Below are 16,570 nucleotides of genomic sequence, written 5' to 3' on the forward strand. Positions count from 1 at the left end.
TTTAAGGAAATTTTGGCTTTTGGACTGGAAACAATCTAAAACTCTTACTTTCTGGAAATACTGCTTAGAGTTTATGCTTTAGATTGCTTTATACTGTGGTCATCCTCACCCCTTCTGCTACTTTCCCGTAACTGAAGAGACCTCACCTTGATTGTGTTGTCTCGAAGGCCGCTTACTATCTTCTGATCATCATACTGTAAACAATAAACTCCTTTGCTTGTTTCACTTCGGCAGTGGATTCTCTGTAAGCTATGTCTTCCACATCTCCAATTAGATTCTATTGTCTGAGAAGAAGGAATGGTAAAGAAGCAATAATTAGGAAAGGACTAGAACTAAGCTCTTATCTGACTTTCATGGCAACCAATGACAAATGCTCAATGCTTTACTCTACTGGATATATAAAACTTAAGGCATTTTTTAAAAAAAGTCACTATTTAACGCTGTAAAACATTTTTCCACGTGCAAAGTAATTAAAGATTTATTTCCTAGAACTCTCCTGTATATAACTCATTCAACTAAATAATAAACCAGCTAGAAAGAGACTGTTCACCAACAGAGGGCAAGCTATGAACCACGTGAGGTCACCTACTCAGTGCTCATCTTCCATTTATGGTGGCCATTTCTACCAGTGAACTTCCACAGAGGCTCAATTCAGAAGATATTTGAATAATGGCTTATAAGTGCAACTTTAGCAGTTTCACTGCTGTTATCGTATTCTCTCATCTATTTATCTATCAGTAAACAATTTTTAAAAGCTTTAAATTTTTTTTGCCTGGGAATTTACTATATTTTACCTATCCTACTCACTTGTAAAGAAATTGATTTTTAACCCACACAATAAACCCTAATGGGTTTGCTGTAACAATGCTGTTACTGAAGAATGTTGATGATTCTCTAGTATTTGGCAAATACCCAAATATACATAGATTCTTACCTCAATATCTTGTATGATTTTAGGATAAAGTGCTCTATAAAAAGAGTTGGGAGGAGCATTCCCATCAGGAGGTTTGTTTTTGAATAAATACTGTCCCCTAAAAAACAACAAATATTTCCAAATAAAAATCATAATATTATACATTTACAAGGAACTTCCTATTTCTTCAAAGTGTTTTCACAGTTACCATTCCATATAATCTCCATAACTAGCCTGGAGAGGTGTGAAGTTAAGCTCGATTTCAGGAGTCCATGTCAAGGAGGAACCTTCTGGGCTCAAAGGAACTCTGCCAACATTGATTTGCTTTTGGGTAAAACAGAACATCAGAGTGTCAGGCCTTCAGGAATATTATGTCAATAGACAAATGGAATGCATATAGTCAGAAGTCATCTGCTGACTATCAGACCTCTGTATAGACAGATTCATTGGCCTTATCTTTTGAAAATTTTGTTAGTGATGATAACTACCACCTTTGAACTAGGGACATGCCCCAAAGACTTTTTTTTTCACTGAGTAAAAGCTGTGCCAGTGTCAGTGCAGTCTAGCATTGTGGGCAGCAGGAATGGCTCTGTCACAGAGATCACTTTTTCTAGTCTCCAGTTATATGGGGTAAGGTGTGTTGGCGGCTCAGGCACCCAGGCTGCTGGTGATCAGTGTAGCTATGCTTTAAAAGGAGCAATTTCGACAGAAAACAAAGGGATCACAGGAGTGTCCAGCAGCAAGTATGAAAGCAGATAAAAAAGAGAAATGCCTAGGGCTTCCCTGGTGGCACAGTGGTTAAGAATCTGCCTGCCAATGCAGCGGACACGGGTTCGAGCCCTGGTCTGGGACGATCCCACATGCCGCGGAGCAACCAAGCCCATGAGCCACAACTACTGAGCCTGCGCATCTGGAGCCTGTGCTCCGCAGTGGAAGAGGCCGCGACAGTGAGAGGCCCGCGCACCGCGATGAAGAGTGGCCCCTACTCGCTGCAACTGGAGAATGCCCTCGCACAGAAATGAAGACCCAACACAGCCAAAAATAAATAAATAAATAAAAATTAAAAAAATAAAAATAAATAAATAAATAAACAATTATTAAAAAAAAAAAAAGAAATGCCTAAGAGCACTGTGCTGTCCAGTCTAAGGCACAAAATTGACTTTCACAGGTGTGTTCCTGGCTATGTACATACATACATGGATTTTATTGCCTTTCCTTGATTCCAGTGAGCAACATTTGTTAGCATCTCCTTCCTTATGACAGCACATCTCTGGAATACTCATATCCCAAGCTAGATCTTTGCTACAAAAAAAAATCAGTAAATGGCAATCACTTCCTGCTGGGTAAAAAAGTTAATTCCTCATCCTGAAGTTAAGAACCCACCAAACACGGTGTGCAAGCTAGTAAACCCCACTATGGGTGTACTAACCGCTGTTCTCATTGGCACTGTGCCTTGCAAAGTGGAGATAGGCAGAAATGCCTCTGAGTGTAATCCTGGCACCAGAGAAATCATGTTTTCTCTGGGCCAGTCATCCGCTCCTCCCTCTGTAGCTCCATTACAAAATAATTAATTGTTCAGAGTCTCTAGGAGCACGTCTCCCCTGCCCTCTTCCTATTATACACCTTGAAAATTAGTTGAGAAAATTTCCTATTAGGAAGGTAGCTGGCTCTGACTTCTGTGTTGATACAAAAAGGGTAATCTGCAACAGAGAAGCTAAAATAATAGTTTTTTTTTTTTAAAGGGACTAATAGGAACAAGAAACATGATACATCAACATAAAGAAAAGGGCAAACAAGACACATTATGAAACAATTTGGGCTTGAAGATACACTTCTCTGAACAATATTATTCTATGAACACATTGCAGGCAAACGGATTTTGAATGAAGAGGTTCTAATCTGGTTAATAGGGAATTCCCTGGCAGTCCAGTGGTTAGGACCCAGCACTTCCACTGCTGGGGGCCCAAGTTCAACCCCTGGTGGGGGAACTAAGATCACGCAAGCCGCACAGCTCAGCAAAAAAAAAAAAAAAATCTGGTCAATAATTACGATTTAATAGTTTCAACGTCAACATCCTTTAATGAGGTAAGAATCACTATATTCATTTGGCAGATGAAGAAATCAAATGTCAGGGAGGTTAAGCAACTTGCCCAAGGTCACACAGCTAGTGAGTAGACCTGGGATTTGAATCTAAGTCTGACTTCAGAGGCCACACTCTTGATTACTTTATATCTCTGGTGGGTTTTTTTGTTTGTTTTTAAAATTTTTATTTATTTATTTATTTATTTATTTTTGGCTGCGTTGGGTCTTGGCTGCTGTGCGCGAGCTTTCTCTAGTTGCAGAGTGGGGGCTAACTCTTTGTTGTGGTGTGCGGGCTTCTCGTTGTGGTGGTTTCTCTAGTTGCAGAGCACAAGCTCTAGGTGTGCGGGCTTCAGTAGTTGTGGCGTGTGGGCTCAGTAGTTGTGGCTCGCAGGCTTAGCTGCTCCACAGCATTGGGATCTTCCCGGACCAGGGCTCGAACCTACGTCCCCTGCATTGGCAGGCGGATTCTCAACCACTGCGCCACCAGGGAAGCCCTAACTACTTTATTGTCTCTCAATGCCCACCATTTCTCAGAGATTCCTGTCCTCCTTTTAATCTCTGGCAATCGTATACAGGCACCCCAGGATTTTCTTCATATGCAATGAAACTATACCCTAAGGAAAGAGAAATCATACAAACCTCTGATCTCATTTTCTACCTCACTGTATTTATCACACCTTGCTAAAGTATTTGAATTTCTTTGAATCAAAGGTGCTACAAAAAAGGGTGGCTAAGTGCTGAAAACTGGTTTCTCAGTCTATATTTATTTTGTAAGTCAAAACCTTTTATGATGGAAGCTCTTTGACAACAGGGGCCACTTCTTTGTGAAACGCCTAGTACTTTTGAGACTGTGAGGACATGATAAATGCTAAATATTAAATTCAGAATGTTATCATAAAATGTGATCTGCTGATTAAGAAAATGGACTTTTCCCAAGCGGTCTTTTATTATACTTTTAAGAGTCACCATTACTGAGCAGAGAGAATACTCAGTATTATTCAAGAGAGAAAATAAGAGTTCATGTCCTAGGGGCAGACTGTCAAATTCATCTAGATATAAAATACAACAGTAGAGTGGAAATTAAACCCAAAGCTTTTTTAGAAAACTGTATTTATTTATTTTTGGTTGGAAGAAATGGAAGAAACTTTCAAAGACAGTATTTGGGGAAAGGTAGTATAACAGACTTTATTGACAAAGGAGGCTTGGTTAAGACAACTTGCAAGAAAAAAATGAAAAAGTGATCATAGATTAATTTTTTTTTTTTAAGTGGGGAAGGACAACTAACACAGGAAGAAAGGCAACATGTAAAAATAAGCAGCCACAGAATGTGAGGGGGATACTGGAGGCGACCTTCATGGGGTGAACAAATATTTGAAATTTCATGGGTCTATATCAAGCTAAGATGATAAATATGGCCAAAGACAAAGGAATACAGTCAGAACTCTGAAGGATACTCAAAAGAGCAGGAATGGGTTTCTATGGTTGCAGAGATAGAGGGAAGAGTGATAATTGGTGCTGAATCCTGAATTATTTCTCAGCTATACCTTCACACACCCTTTTAAAAGGCCGAAAAGCCGTCTGTTCAATGATCTTACTTGGTTTTTTCTTCTGTATAACTAACATAATAGATCTTTAGGGCCAACCCTAAGCAAAACTGTGGAGCCTACATTTATCTTTGGCATTTTCACACGTATGTGTCAAGATCTGTCTATCTACTTCTTGTTCTCCCTGCCTTCAAAAAAAGAGACTTTGTAAAGTCCCAAGGTATGATAAAGGCTTATTGTCATTTACAGTCCAAATGGGAACAAAGTACATTTTAACAGGGAACAAAACCTTTATAGCTATGGGAATAAGTCTCTACAACTGAAATTTCAGGTCAGGACTTATTTGGAGGGGAGTTTCTTTTCATTTTTTTTAATTTCCCCTGAAGGGTGGAGGAATATTCCTAGCTGCCCTAAAATTTTCCCATGTAAGCAACTGCCTCCTCTATTTCTAAGGCTCATCCTGGCATGCTTAGCAAAATGATGGACTTTGAATGCCATACAACTGTATACTTTTTTGCTTTTTTATACAATATAAAGAGTTTATTTCCAAATTATGAAATAAGTTATGAAAGATAAGATTTCTAGTTTTCTATATAGTGAAATAAGTGAGAATAAAGAAAACATATTTGGGGAGGAGAAATAATAACTTTCACTTATGCAATTTTTATATAGCCAAAAATTGCCTGGCATTTGCTTCCTAATTTAATTGAATTTGGGAGAAATTTTAAAGTCTTCCTAATAGCCAGAATGACAGAAATCTCTTGAAGCACTTGGTATAATATTTAGAGGTCATTATGTTTATTATGCTTTAATGAATTTCAAAGATGCAAAAAAAGAAAGGGAGCTGACTATATTTTTATGAAAATTGCTAAGAAAAGCTGATCCTCCATTCTTAACTGTTCTGTATCTCTTTATGATCCACGATAAACAATTCATAAAATTAACTGCTCAGGATATCACTGAGCATATATATGCCTGCTGGTGCATATCTACCAACTAAAACATTCAATATGTCACCTTTATTTTATTTATGAAATATTCACACCCAACTTTCTTATAGTGACATTATAGAGACATCCTCCGAGAGAAAATTATATATAGAAGACATCTTCCAGAAGTTCTAATGAAACGGTACCATTACATTAAGAGAACAACAAAATTGGTGACTATCTCTTGGGCTGCTAACTATATAATGCCTTAAGGGATTCAGGATTAAGCAGTAAAATCTTGAGAAAATATAAGAGCCTTAAAAAGAAACAATGATTTATACTAAATTCCAATCTTCCCTCTTTCTGATGGCTTGAGTTCTTATTCTAGTTGGGCATAAAAATAATTTTGATTACAAAGATGATAAAACACCACAGGCAAGGGCTGAAGGCAAGAAATCTGAAAAAGAAAATAATTATTTGTTCTGGATTATTTTAGGGGAAAGCTAGATCTGATGGCTTCTGTGTGATTCAAAGCCATCTACTTGCCTTATAAATTGCCCATCAGCCCTTTTTCAGGATACCAATCTCTGCCCAGAGAACAGAACGCTTCAAATAGAATGGCTGGCCAGTTTTTTATGATTTTTTGCAAAGCAGTATTAACACATTATTATGTCACTTATGAGTGACTGGTCAGGAGAAAAACTGCCAAGTACACGAACAACTATTTAACATTTTTTGCTATAAAACAGCAAAATCACTGTATCAAAAGATAAGTGGTCTCATGGCTCCCAATAATACTGTATTCCAGAGACTGAAAGGCCAGGTCCTGAAGCTCTGTAATAGTAAGAACGTTAAAAGGCTCACCACCCTCTTCGTTCTGCCAGGCCTCTCCACAGAGAATCTGTCCTGACCATTCTCTCGATGAGCTTCTTCCATAACATGCCATCAGATGTCACTCGGTACCATTCCTTGCACACAAGTTCAGCAGCACATAGTGATTTGGCATCCAGGTATGACAGAATGTTCTCAGCGATGTGATCTAAACCCCGAGCTTTCGGTGGGGGGAGGAGGCAAAGAAAAAGAACATAGATAGTGGTGAATGATTTTTTACAAAAGGTCTTTTAAATCAGAACAGCATTTATTCTGCTATGAAGGCACATTACTGTCCCTAGTGTGGTCCAGTTTCTTTTTCAAACAGACTGGGGTAAAATGAGTGTCAATAATTTTTCTATAAGGTTACAGAAATGAACAGTATTTTCCATCTTCCTTTAGATAAGGAAGTGAAAACTAACAACCAGCAAACCCCCCAAGATATTAAAAATAAAAAGGATTCCAGGAAACAATTCACATCTATCTATATGGATTTTGGCACTAGGGGATGTTCTATGGATGGCATCTCAAACTCTGTGGTTCAGACCCCCCACACCCCAATTCTCTATATTAGGTCCATTTCTCATTCTGTTTCTATTACTGCTGCAGTTCCTAAGCTGTTCAGTAAAAGAAATATCCTTTAAATGTACTGGGGGAGAGGCACTAAGTCAGAATGTTCTGGATTATAGAATTCTGGGCATGCAGAAAGGAGAGAAGAAGGAAATACAGATTGGTATAGAAACATCCCAAGAGGAATGACCGAGAGGTATGTTTAAGTTCAAGTATGAGTTTAATTTTAGATGTTTAAAAAATATAATTGAGAACAGTTGCTGCTATAAAGCCTAAATGACAGTTGGCCAAAAATGGAAAAAAAAAAAAATCCCAGACCAATAGATAACTTAGAATTTCAGAGACTATTTTTGTAGGATATACAGAGAAAAACAGTGGAAGCAGATCTTGGACTGTGTTAACTGGGTGGGCTTCTCAATTACAATTCTCTACTACCCAAATCTGTACTGGGCCCTCAGAGGAACAAATCCTATAAAATAGGATATTCGCACTAACTTTTGGCTGCTGTTCTAACTCACAAGTGAGACAAAAACATTCAAAGTTATTTCTCTTTACAGGTTACATATCAGAGGTTTGCTAAAGACTTAAATAGTGCAGAAAGATTCCTTCATACTCTGATTCCCTTAGGCACAAACTTAACAAACAGGAGAGAGAATACCACATTTCATTTTGTGTCTTTCCCCTGAATCATACAAAGACACATTTGGATGCCATTAGCAAAAATCCAAATGTGCTTAAACATTATTTTAATTATAAAAATTGTATGGATATCAGTCACATTTTTCAGCAGATTTGGAAAAGAAAGCATTAAATGGATCTTGTTTGGCTGGCATCACATGTTCATATTTAAGCACAAGCAGATGGAGGCATTCATCACCTAATTCTTATTAAAGAAACATGACTATAAGCCAATTAAAGATATAATAATTAGTTCGTCATACAAAATACAGTAATGGCACAATTTCTGCATCTTTTTATTGAAACTTCCTACACCATCAGAAGTTCCCAAAATGCATTCCTGTTTTTAATAGCTGGCATGAAATTGCTCCTGATCTTTCACTCTGTCCCTATAATAAGTCTTTGGAAGTAATTTCACCTAACACTCCAAACAAACCCATTACATTAATGGATTACAGGCATTTTTTGAAGTAGTTTGGTTTACTAAATGTAGCCAGATGGTGTAGGTTCATAAGTTAAAGTGGCCATAAAGCATTAGACTGATGATTTAGTGTCTTATAAAGTGGTCAGCAGATATACATCAGAGATTGGTATTAGGCAAAGGATACACAAGTCTAATCATCTCCTGTTCAATTCTTAGTGGTATATGCTTGAGATCGTAACATGTCTCAGTGATTGGGAAGAGCACAGTAATGAGGTACACACAGATTGTTCGCACAAAGAAAACTGTTTGCCTATGGCTAACATAAAATCCAATGAGTGAAGAAGGGGCAGAAATCTATTCTACTTAACAAAAGATATAGGAACAAACTCAGCTTGAAAATGGTTATTTCTAAGATATAAATAGGCATTTCTTTTATTTTAAAGGGCAATTTAAATTCCAATTTTGGAAAAACAAATTTTTAAAAAGATATAATTGGCAAAGGTTAAGCAAAGTGGTAATATGCAGTTTGGGGGGGAAGGTATAAGTTGGTATATTTTTCTTAGAGGATAGTTTGGCATATGTATTAGAAGCCTTAAAAAATGTTCATAATTCATTAATATAGAAATCCCACTTCTGGTATTTTTTTCCCTAGGATGCCCAAAAGATGAATAAGAATGTCCACCACAGCACAGTTTATAATGGAAAAAACATTTTAAACTACCTAAATGTTCAATAAAGGGTTTAAATAATATGTGCTTCAATCACCATAAATAATAAATACTACAAAAAAATTATTTTTTAAAAGAACCAACACTTAGAAAAACACATTAAGAGAATACAGTAAGAAAAAAATGTTACAAACACTTATGAGGGAAATATACACACCTAGGAAAAATATTAATAGCATATTAGTAGTTCTCTCTGAATGGTAGGGTTCTGGTAAATTTTATTTTTATATTTTAAACTTTTTTGAATTTTCTAAATTTGCCATAAGTGCTATAATCAGGAAACAACTGAAAAAAAAATAAAAACAAGATAAGCTATTTTAGAGATTCACTTACTTTTGTACTATTTTTCTTTTAAAATAAGCTATTAACACAGGTGAGAAACTTGTATTTTCCTGAGACAGCATTTCCCCCAAATACTGATGCCTACACAGTATCCTAGATCACCATCAAGCATTCAGTGAAACAACCACAGCACTCTCCAAAGTATTTTAAGTGTGTGTGTGTATATGTGTGTCTGTGTATGTACAAATATATATATATATTTTAAAAAATATATAGTTTATAATAGCTATTTAGTTCCTGAGCAGTGAGATTGTTAACCCTGGCATTTACATATTTAATATCACAACAAGGCTCCTGAGATACCATTCTTTCTAAAATATTCAATTAAAAATGTTTCTTATTCATTCCTATAATGTAAATATTCTGTTGATAAATTCCCATAGAAATCCAAATTCAAATACATTAGTTAATATACCTTAAAACTAAGACACATCTCAAACCAGACAACACCTCAGAAAAGATTTTATTTAAACCTACGTGTGAGTAAAAATAGGGTGAATAGAGACAGGGAGAAGAGAGGGGAAAGAGGAGTCTCTATTATTTATAGAGTTTGATTTTTTGTATTTATATCCCAAGAAGGTATAATTAAAATACTCAGTTTGTAAAAATCAAGCCAACAAAGATTTTTTAAAATAGAGAGATATAGAGCTGTAGATTTAGTATGATTACCATTGTAACATATCTTCCAGGCAAATTAATGGCTCACAAACATCTGTAGACATACCTGGCAGAGCAGTTATGAAATCCCTCTGCAACATAGGTTTAAGATACGAGTTTATGTGCCCATGTTGGTAATGACACATTTGGGATATAAGATGTTCCACAAATTCCACTTGATCGGACTCTGACCACTGCTCAAAATATTTGACACACAGTTCCTTTTCCTTCTCATAGCTTGCCGAGAGTTTCCGTTGCTTGGGCACAATCATACTGGAAGTGCCATTGGCAAGTTTTGTCTGTAGAAGAGGTGGATTGAAAGAAACATGTAAGTATTGAAAATAAGGGAAATTATATAATTTTCCAGTCTGGCATGCTATGTTATGTATGTCTATATGATGGAGCTCACTCTGTTACTCTATTAGTAATTGGATGTTTGCAAACAGCAGTTATATGGAAAAAGCCACAGAAATACCACAGCAAGTTGGTAAATCAGGAATACTGCTGGATGACAAGGTATCCATTTCCAAAAGTTCGTAGGAAAGCATTATTTGGAGATATATAGATGAAAACCCACGAAAGCATGTTATTACTAGCAAGCAAAAAAGCTAATTTGCTTTTTCTTGTATACACCAGTTACTAGGCATTTATACAATTACTTACTCACAACTTATTTTTTAATAGTCAATTAAGAAATCCTCCATGCAAAGAAAAGCCAATGAATAATTTGAGACCCTGGTACCTTTGGAGATAAAGCTTAAATAACATCAATGCTCAGTATACCCTTTTCCTCCCCCCAACCCCCCCAAAATCCTATCTCTGCTGTCATCAAAATTATATGCCATAAAGTCTTCTATATTAATTGATTCATTCAATAAATGTTAATTGAGCATCTATAATGTGCCAAACACTGTCCTAGGTGCTAGGAATACAGGATTGAACAAAAATAATACAGTCTCTACCATCAGTAACTTACATTGTAGTAGGTACAGCAAGCTAAAAACATTACCATACAAACAGAAAATATAATGTAGATAGTATTTTGAAGAAAAATAAAGCAGGATAAAGGGATAGAAAAATTAATACATGCTATTGTGACGGGCAAAAATCTAAGATGGTCCCCCAAGAAATTCTTGACCCCTGGTGTACAAGCATCTCTCTCAGTTATTCAAACAAACATGTAGGTACTGCCGTGACTTAATTAAGGTCCCAAATCAGGACCTTAAGATAGGGAGATTAGTCCAGTCGGTGTGACCTAATGACATGAGCCCTTTAAAAGCAGAGAGTTTTCTCCAATTGGTTGCAGAAGAGAAGGGGATCACCTGACTAAAAATTCGGTCATCCTTAGGAGCTGAGAGCAGCTCCCAGGAGACAGCCAGTAAGGAAACAGGGACCTGAATCCTACAAAGGCAAGGAGCTGAATTTGCCAACAACAACAACAACAATGAGCTGAGAAGAAGATTTTTCCCCAGATGAGAACTCAGCCCAGCCAACACCCTGATTTCAGCCTTGTGATACTTTGAGCAGAGGACCCAGTCATGCTATATCAGACTTCCGACCTAGACAACAGTGAGCTAATGAATGGGTGTTATTTAAACTTGCTAAGTTTGTAGTAATTTGTTATGTAGCAATTAAAAAAAATAAACAACCTAACAATTATTTAAGTCTAAGGGGTCAGAGATAGTTTCCCTAAAGATATGACATTTGAACTGACACATGAAGGAAATGAGGGGACTAGACATTTTGTTACATGGGGGAAGAATGGTCTAGGCAATGGGCATTTTGAGAGCAAAGGTCCTGGGTGGTAGTCTAAATGGCATGTTCAAGGAACAACAGGAGGGCCCAGGGTGGCTAGAACCAAGTGAGCAAAGCAAGAAGAAATACAGTTGAAGAAGTAGTCCAAGCCAGATGATCCAGGTCATTTGGGTGGTAGTAGCTATCTCCAAAGATGGCCCCAAACAATTCCATCCCTCCCTGAACATGAATTCTGTTCCTCCTATCAAGAAGTAGTTTGTCCTAGCCTTTGAATCTGGCCTTTGACTAACAGAATGTGGAGAAAGTGACATTCTGGGACTTCTGAGTCCAGGCAACTTCTGCCTACTCCACCTTAGAACCTTGAGCCACCATGTAAGAAATTCAGAGTACCCTGCTGGAGAGGGAAGTCTGGAGGATGAGAAGCTATGCAGAGAGAGGTCACATGGAGAAGCACATAGCCTGAGCATGACAATCTGAGACCTTATAAAGCATCACTGCTATGTGGAGAATAGGCTGCAGGGGACATGAATGGAAATTAGGAGACTAATTAACAGATTACTTCACAGTAGTCCATGGAAGAGACAACAATCTTTTGGACTCGTAAGGTAGCTACAGACGTGGTGAGAAATAATTGGGATTCAACATACACTTTGAAGGCAGAGCTAACTGAATTAGCTGATAGGCTGAATATGGGGTATGAGGGGAAAAAAGGAGACAAGGACCATACTCAAGTTTGAAGCTGGGGAACACTAGGGTAAGATTCAGAAATTAACTGAAATTTTTGCTACTCTAAAAGTTGATTTTCTTTAGAGGATAACCACAACGTGGTAGGTACAACTAGGTACTTGTACTTTTTTTTTTTTTGGCTGCATCAGGTCTTAGTTGCGGCACGCAGGATCTTTCGTTGCGGCGTACGGGCTTCTCTCTAGTTGTGGCGTGTGGGTTTCTCTCTAGTTGTGGCACGCGGGCTCAGTAGTTGCAGCGTGTGAGCTTAGTTGCCCCGTGGCATGTGGGATATTAGTTCCCCAACCAGGGATTGAACCTGCGTCCCCTGCTTTGTACTTTTCAAAGTAACTTGATGGATCTTTGGCATATTTGACTGAGGCAAACCCAGTGTGGCAAGGAGACCCATGCTACTGTGGAGTTCATACCTGCCTAGACATATTGAATGTGCCATAAAACTGTATCTAATTTGGATAATCAACTTCTGCTATTAAAGGCACAGACTTGCCTTAATTTCTAAAGTTTAACTCCTACCTGTAGGCCTCTTTACAAATGATTCCAGATACACAGCTGAAAGTATACTTCGGGCTTAGTTGCTCCACGGCATGTGGGATCTTCCCGGACCAGGGATTGAACCATTGTCCCCTGCACTGGCGCATTGGCAGGCAGATTCTTAACCACTGCACCACCAGGGAAGTCCCAAGCCATTCTATTTACATAGAAGGAGTGGACACCATAAACAGCAAGCCTTGGTGTACACAGAGTTGTATGTTTTTCAGCATAAATGCCACGGTTGTCTATAAGACCAAAAATGATTAATAAGAACGTTGTTGGACATGGGCCTTGGGGGACTTCTGGGCTGTCTTATGTAGGTTATTTGTTTGTATCTCAGAAAATGAAAACTTGTGAAATATGGAGTAAGATTTTGAGAGCTAATAAATAGGTGGGTTTACAAGCTTGACCAAACGCCACTTCTGATCCCAACATCCAAAACCTCTCACTCCATCATCTTTTATATATTTGTCTTTTATCTTTTAAAAGGTGGAAACGAACTGGAGTTGGATGCCACCAGAGTATTGTACTCTGGCTAAAGACCAGAAACGCCAGTAACAAAAAACAATAATCAGCAAAGTAATGAAATTATTCTGTTTATACTTTAAATGAACCAGATGTTTCTATAAAAATGGGATCAGCGGCTATCAGACCATTAACAGATAAAAATGCCTAAGGATTTCACATATTGATTATCCCACCGCAGGAGCTAAAGTTCAGTCAAGACTTTGTCATACTTTCAATGATCCAATCATAAATGGGACCTAAAACACTGGCTATTAGAAGTGAAGTATAACCTGAGAGTTCATGTGTTTGCCAACTGTCTGCTGGTACTACATTCTAGTCACCACCCTTCAAAACAGAGTATTTCCTTGTAGGTAGAAAGACATACACCTCAGATCCATCATCACTTTAAATGAGTACTCTTAATCACTACACCATACCGCATTATTATTATTTTTTTAAAACATCTTTATTGAAGTATAATTGCTTTACAATGGTGTGCTAGCTTCTGCTTTATAACAAAGTGAATCAGTTATACATATACATATGTTCCCATATCTCTTCCCTCTTGCATCTCCCTCCCTCCCACCCTCCCTATCCCACTCCTCTAGGTGGTCACAAAGCACCGAGCTGATCTCCCTGTGCTATGCGGCTGCTTTCCACTAGCTATCCATACCGCATTATTTTAAGAGCGTTGACCCTAGAGTAGAAAGACCTGGTTTTAAATTTTAACTCCTCAATTTAGCAGCTGTGTGACATGGAATAAATAACTTGATTTTTTTTTTGAATTTCTGTTCCCCTTGTCTGTAAAATGGGGCTAATTATAGAATCTATTCCATTGGGTTTTTGTGAAGATCAAATAAAATAATCTAAGAAAAGCCATGCTTAATTAGCTCACCACCTGGCACACAGTAAAGTGCTCAGTAAATCAACAGTCAATGAATTTATGACACTGCTGGAGCTAGGCCTTCTCTCTCTTTTTGAAAATATATCCTTCTTTCTCATTATGTAATATATTTTTTCTATTTTAATTTTCATTGAAGTATAATATACGTAAAAGTACATAATCTTAAGTGTACAGCTTGATGAATTTCCACAAGGTAAACATACTATGTAACTAGCACCCAGGTGAAGAAACAGATTATCACAAGCCTCACAAGCCCTGCCTTGTGCTCCCTTTTTCAAGTCACTAGCACCCCTAAGGGTAACCACTATACTCATTTCACTTTTTCTTTTAACATCTTTATTGGAGTATAATTACTTTACAGTGAGTGGTGTGTTAGTTTCTGCTTTATAACAAAGTGAATCAGCTATACATATACATATATCCTCACATCTCCTCCCTCTTGCGACTCCCTCCCACTCTCCCTATCTCACCCCTCTAGGTGGTCACAAAGAACCGAGCTGATCTCCCTGTGCTATGCGGCTGCTTCCCACTAGCTATCTATTTTACATTTGGTAGTATATATAAGTCCATGCCACTCTCTCACTTCGTCCCAGCTTACCCTTCCCCCTCCCCCTCCCCGTGTCCCCAAGTCCATTCTCTAACGTCTGCGTCTTTATTCCTGTCCTGCCCCTAGGTTCTTCAGAACCTTTTTTTTTTTTTAGATTCCACATATATGTGTTAGCATACGGTATTTCTTTTTCTCTTTCTGACTTACTTCACTCTGTATGACAGATTCTAGGTCCATCCACCTCACTACAAATAACTCAATTTCATTTCTTTTTATGGCTGAGTAATAGTCCATTGTATATATGTGTCACATCTTCTTTATCCATTCATCTGTTGAAGGACACTTAGGTTGCTTCCATGTCCTGGCTACTGTAAATAGAGCTGCAATGAACATTGTGGTACATGACTCTTTTTGAATTACGGTTTTCTCAGGGTATATGCCCAGTACTGGGATTGCTGGGTCATACGGCAGTTCTATTTTTCGTTTTTTAAGGAACCTCCATACTGTTCTCCATAGTGGCTGTATCAATTTACATTCCCACCAACAGTGCAAGAGGGTTCCCTTTTCTCCACACCCTCTCCAGCATTTATTGTTTGTAGATTTTTTGATGATGGCCATTCTGACTGGTGTGAGGTGATACCTCATTGTAGTTTTGATTTGCATTTCTCTAATGATTAGTGATGTTGAGCATTCTTTCATATGTTTGTTGGCAATCTGTATATCTTCTTTGGAGAAATGTCTATTTAGGTCTTCTGCCCATTTTTGGATTTGGTTGTTTGTTTTTTTGATAGTGAGCTGGCATGAGCTGCTTGTAAATTTTGGAGATTAATCCTCTGTCAGTTGCTTCATTTGCAAATATTTTCTCCCATTCTGAGGGTTGTCTTTTCGTCTTGTTTATGGTTTCCTTTGCTGTGCAAAAGCTTTGAAGTTTCATTAGGTCCCATTTGTTTATTTTTGTTGCTATTTCCATTTCTCTAGGAGGTGGGTCAAAAAGGATCTTGCTGTGATTTATGCCATAGAGTGTTCTGCCTATGTTTTCCTCTAAGAGTTTTATAGAGTCCGGCCTTACATTTAGGTCTTTAATCCATTTTGAGTTTATTTTTGTGTATGGTGTTAGGAAGTGTTCTAATTTCATTCTTTTATATGTAGCTGTCCAGTTTTCCCAGCACCACTTATTAAAGAGGCTGTCTTTTCTCCATTGTATATTCTTGCCTCCTTTATCAAAAATAAAGCGACCATATGTGCATAGGTTTATCTCTGGGCTTTCTATCCTGTTCCATTGATCTATATTTATGTTTTTGTGCCAGTACCATACAGTCTTTGTGCCAGTACCATAGCTTTGTAGTATAGTCTGAAGTCCGGGAGCCTGATTCCTCCAGGTCTGCTTTTCTTTCTCAAGATTGCTTTGGCTATTCGGGGTCTTTTGTGTTTCCATACAAATTGTGAGATTTTTTTGTTCTAGTTCTGTGAAAAATGCCACTGGTAGTTTGATAGGGATTGCACTGAATCTGTAGATTGCTTTGGGTAGTACATTTTCATAATGTTGATTCTTCCAATCCAAGAACATGGTATATCTCTCCATCTGTTTGTATCATCTTTAATTTCTTTCATCAGTGTCTTATAGTTTTCTGCATACAGGTCTTTTGTCTCCTTAGGTAGGTTTATTCCTAGGTATTTTATTCATTTTGTAGCAATGGTGAATGGGATTGTTTCCTTAATTTCTCTTCCAGATTTTTCATCATTAGTGTATAGGAATGCAAGAGATTTCTGTGCATTAATTTTGTATCCTGCTACTTTACCAAATTCATTGATTAGCTCTAGCAGTTTTCTGGCAGCATCTTTAGG

General features: G+C 37.7%; 1 protein-coding gene across 13 annotated transcripts in view; it reads right to left on the minus strand.

The window, feature by feature from the left end:
- The window catches only part of BTRC (beta-transducin repeat containing E3 ubiquitin protein ligase), a 195,734-nt gene that overhangs the window by 16,594 nt on the left and 162,570 nt on the right, over positions 1-16,570 (minus strand). For all 13 annotated transcript variants that reach the window (XM_061204380.1, XM_061204198.1, XM_061204144.1 and 10 more), the window contains 4 exons: positions 9,805-10,036; positions 6,333-6,519; positions 935-1,031; positions 147-284 (listed from right to left, as the gene is read on the minus strand). In XM_061204380.1, the coding sequence (XP_061060363.1) occupies positions 147-284; positions 935-1,031; positions 6,333-6,519; positions 9,805-10,036 (654 nt within the window). The remainder of the gene's footprint in view (positions 1-146; positions 285-934; positions 1,032-6,332; positions 6,520-9,804; positions 10,037-16,570) is intronic.

This window comes from Eubalaena glacialis, chromosome 1 (assembly GCF_028564815.1).
Source record: "Eubalaena glacialis isolate mEubGla1 chromosome 1, mEubGla1.1.hap2.+ XY, whole genome shotgun sequence".
Lineage (NCBI taxonomy): Eukaryota > Metazoa > Chordata > Mammalia > Artiodactyla > Balaenidae > Eubalaena > Eubalaena glacialis.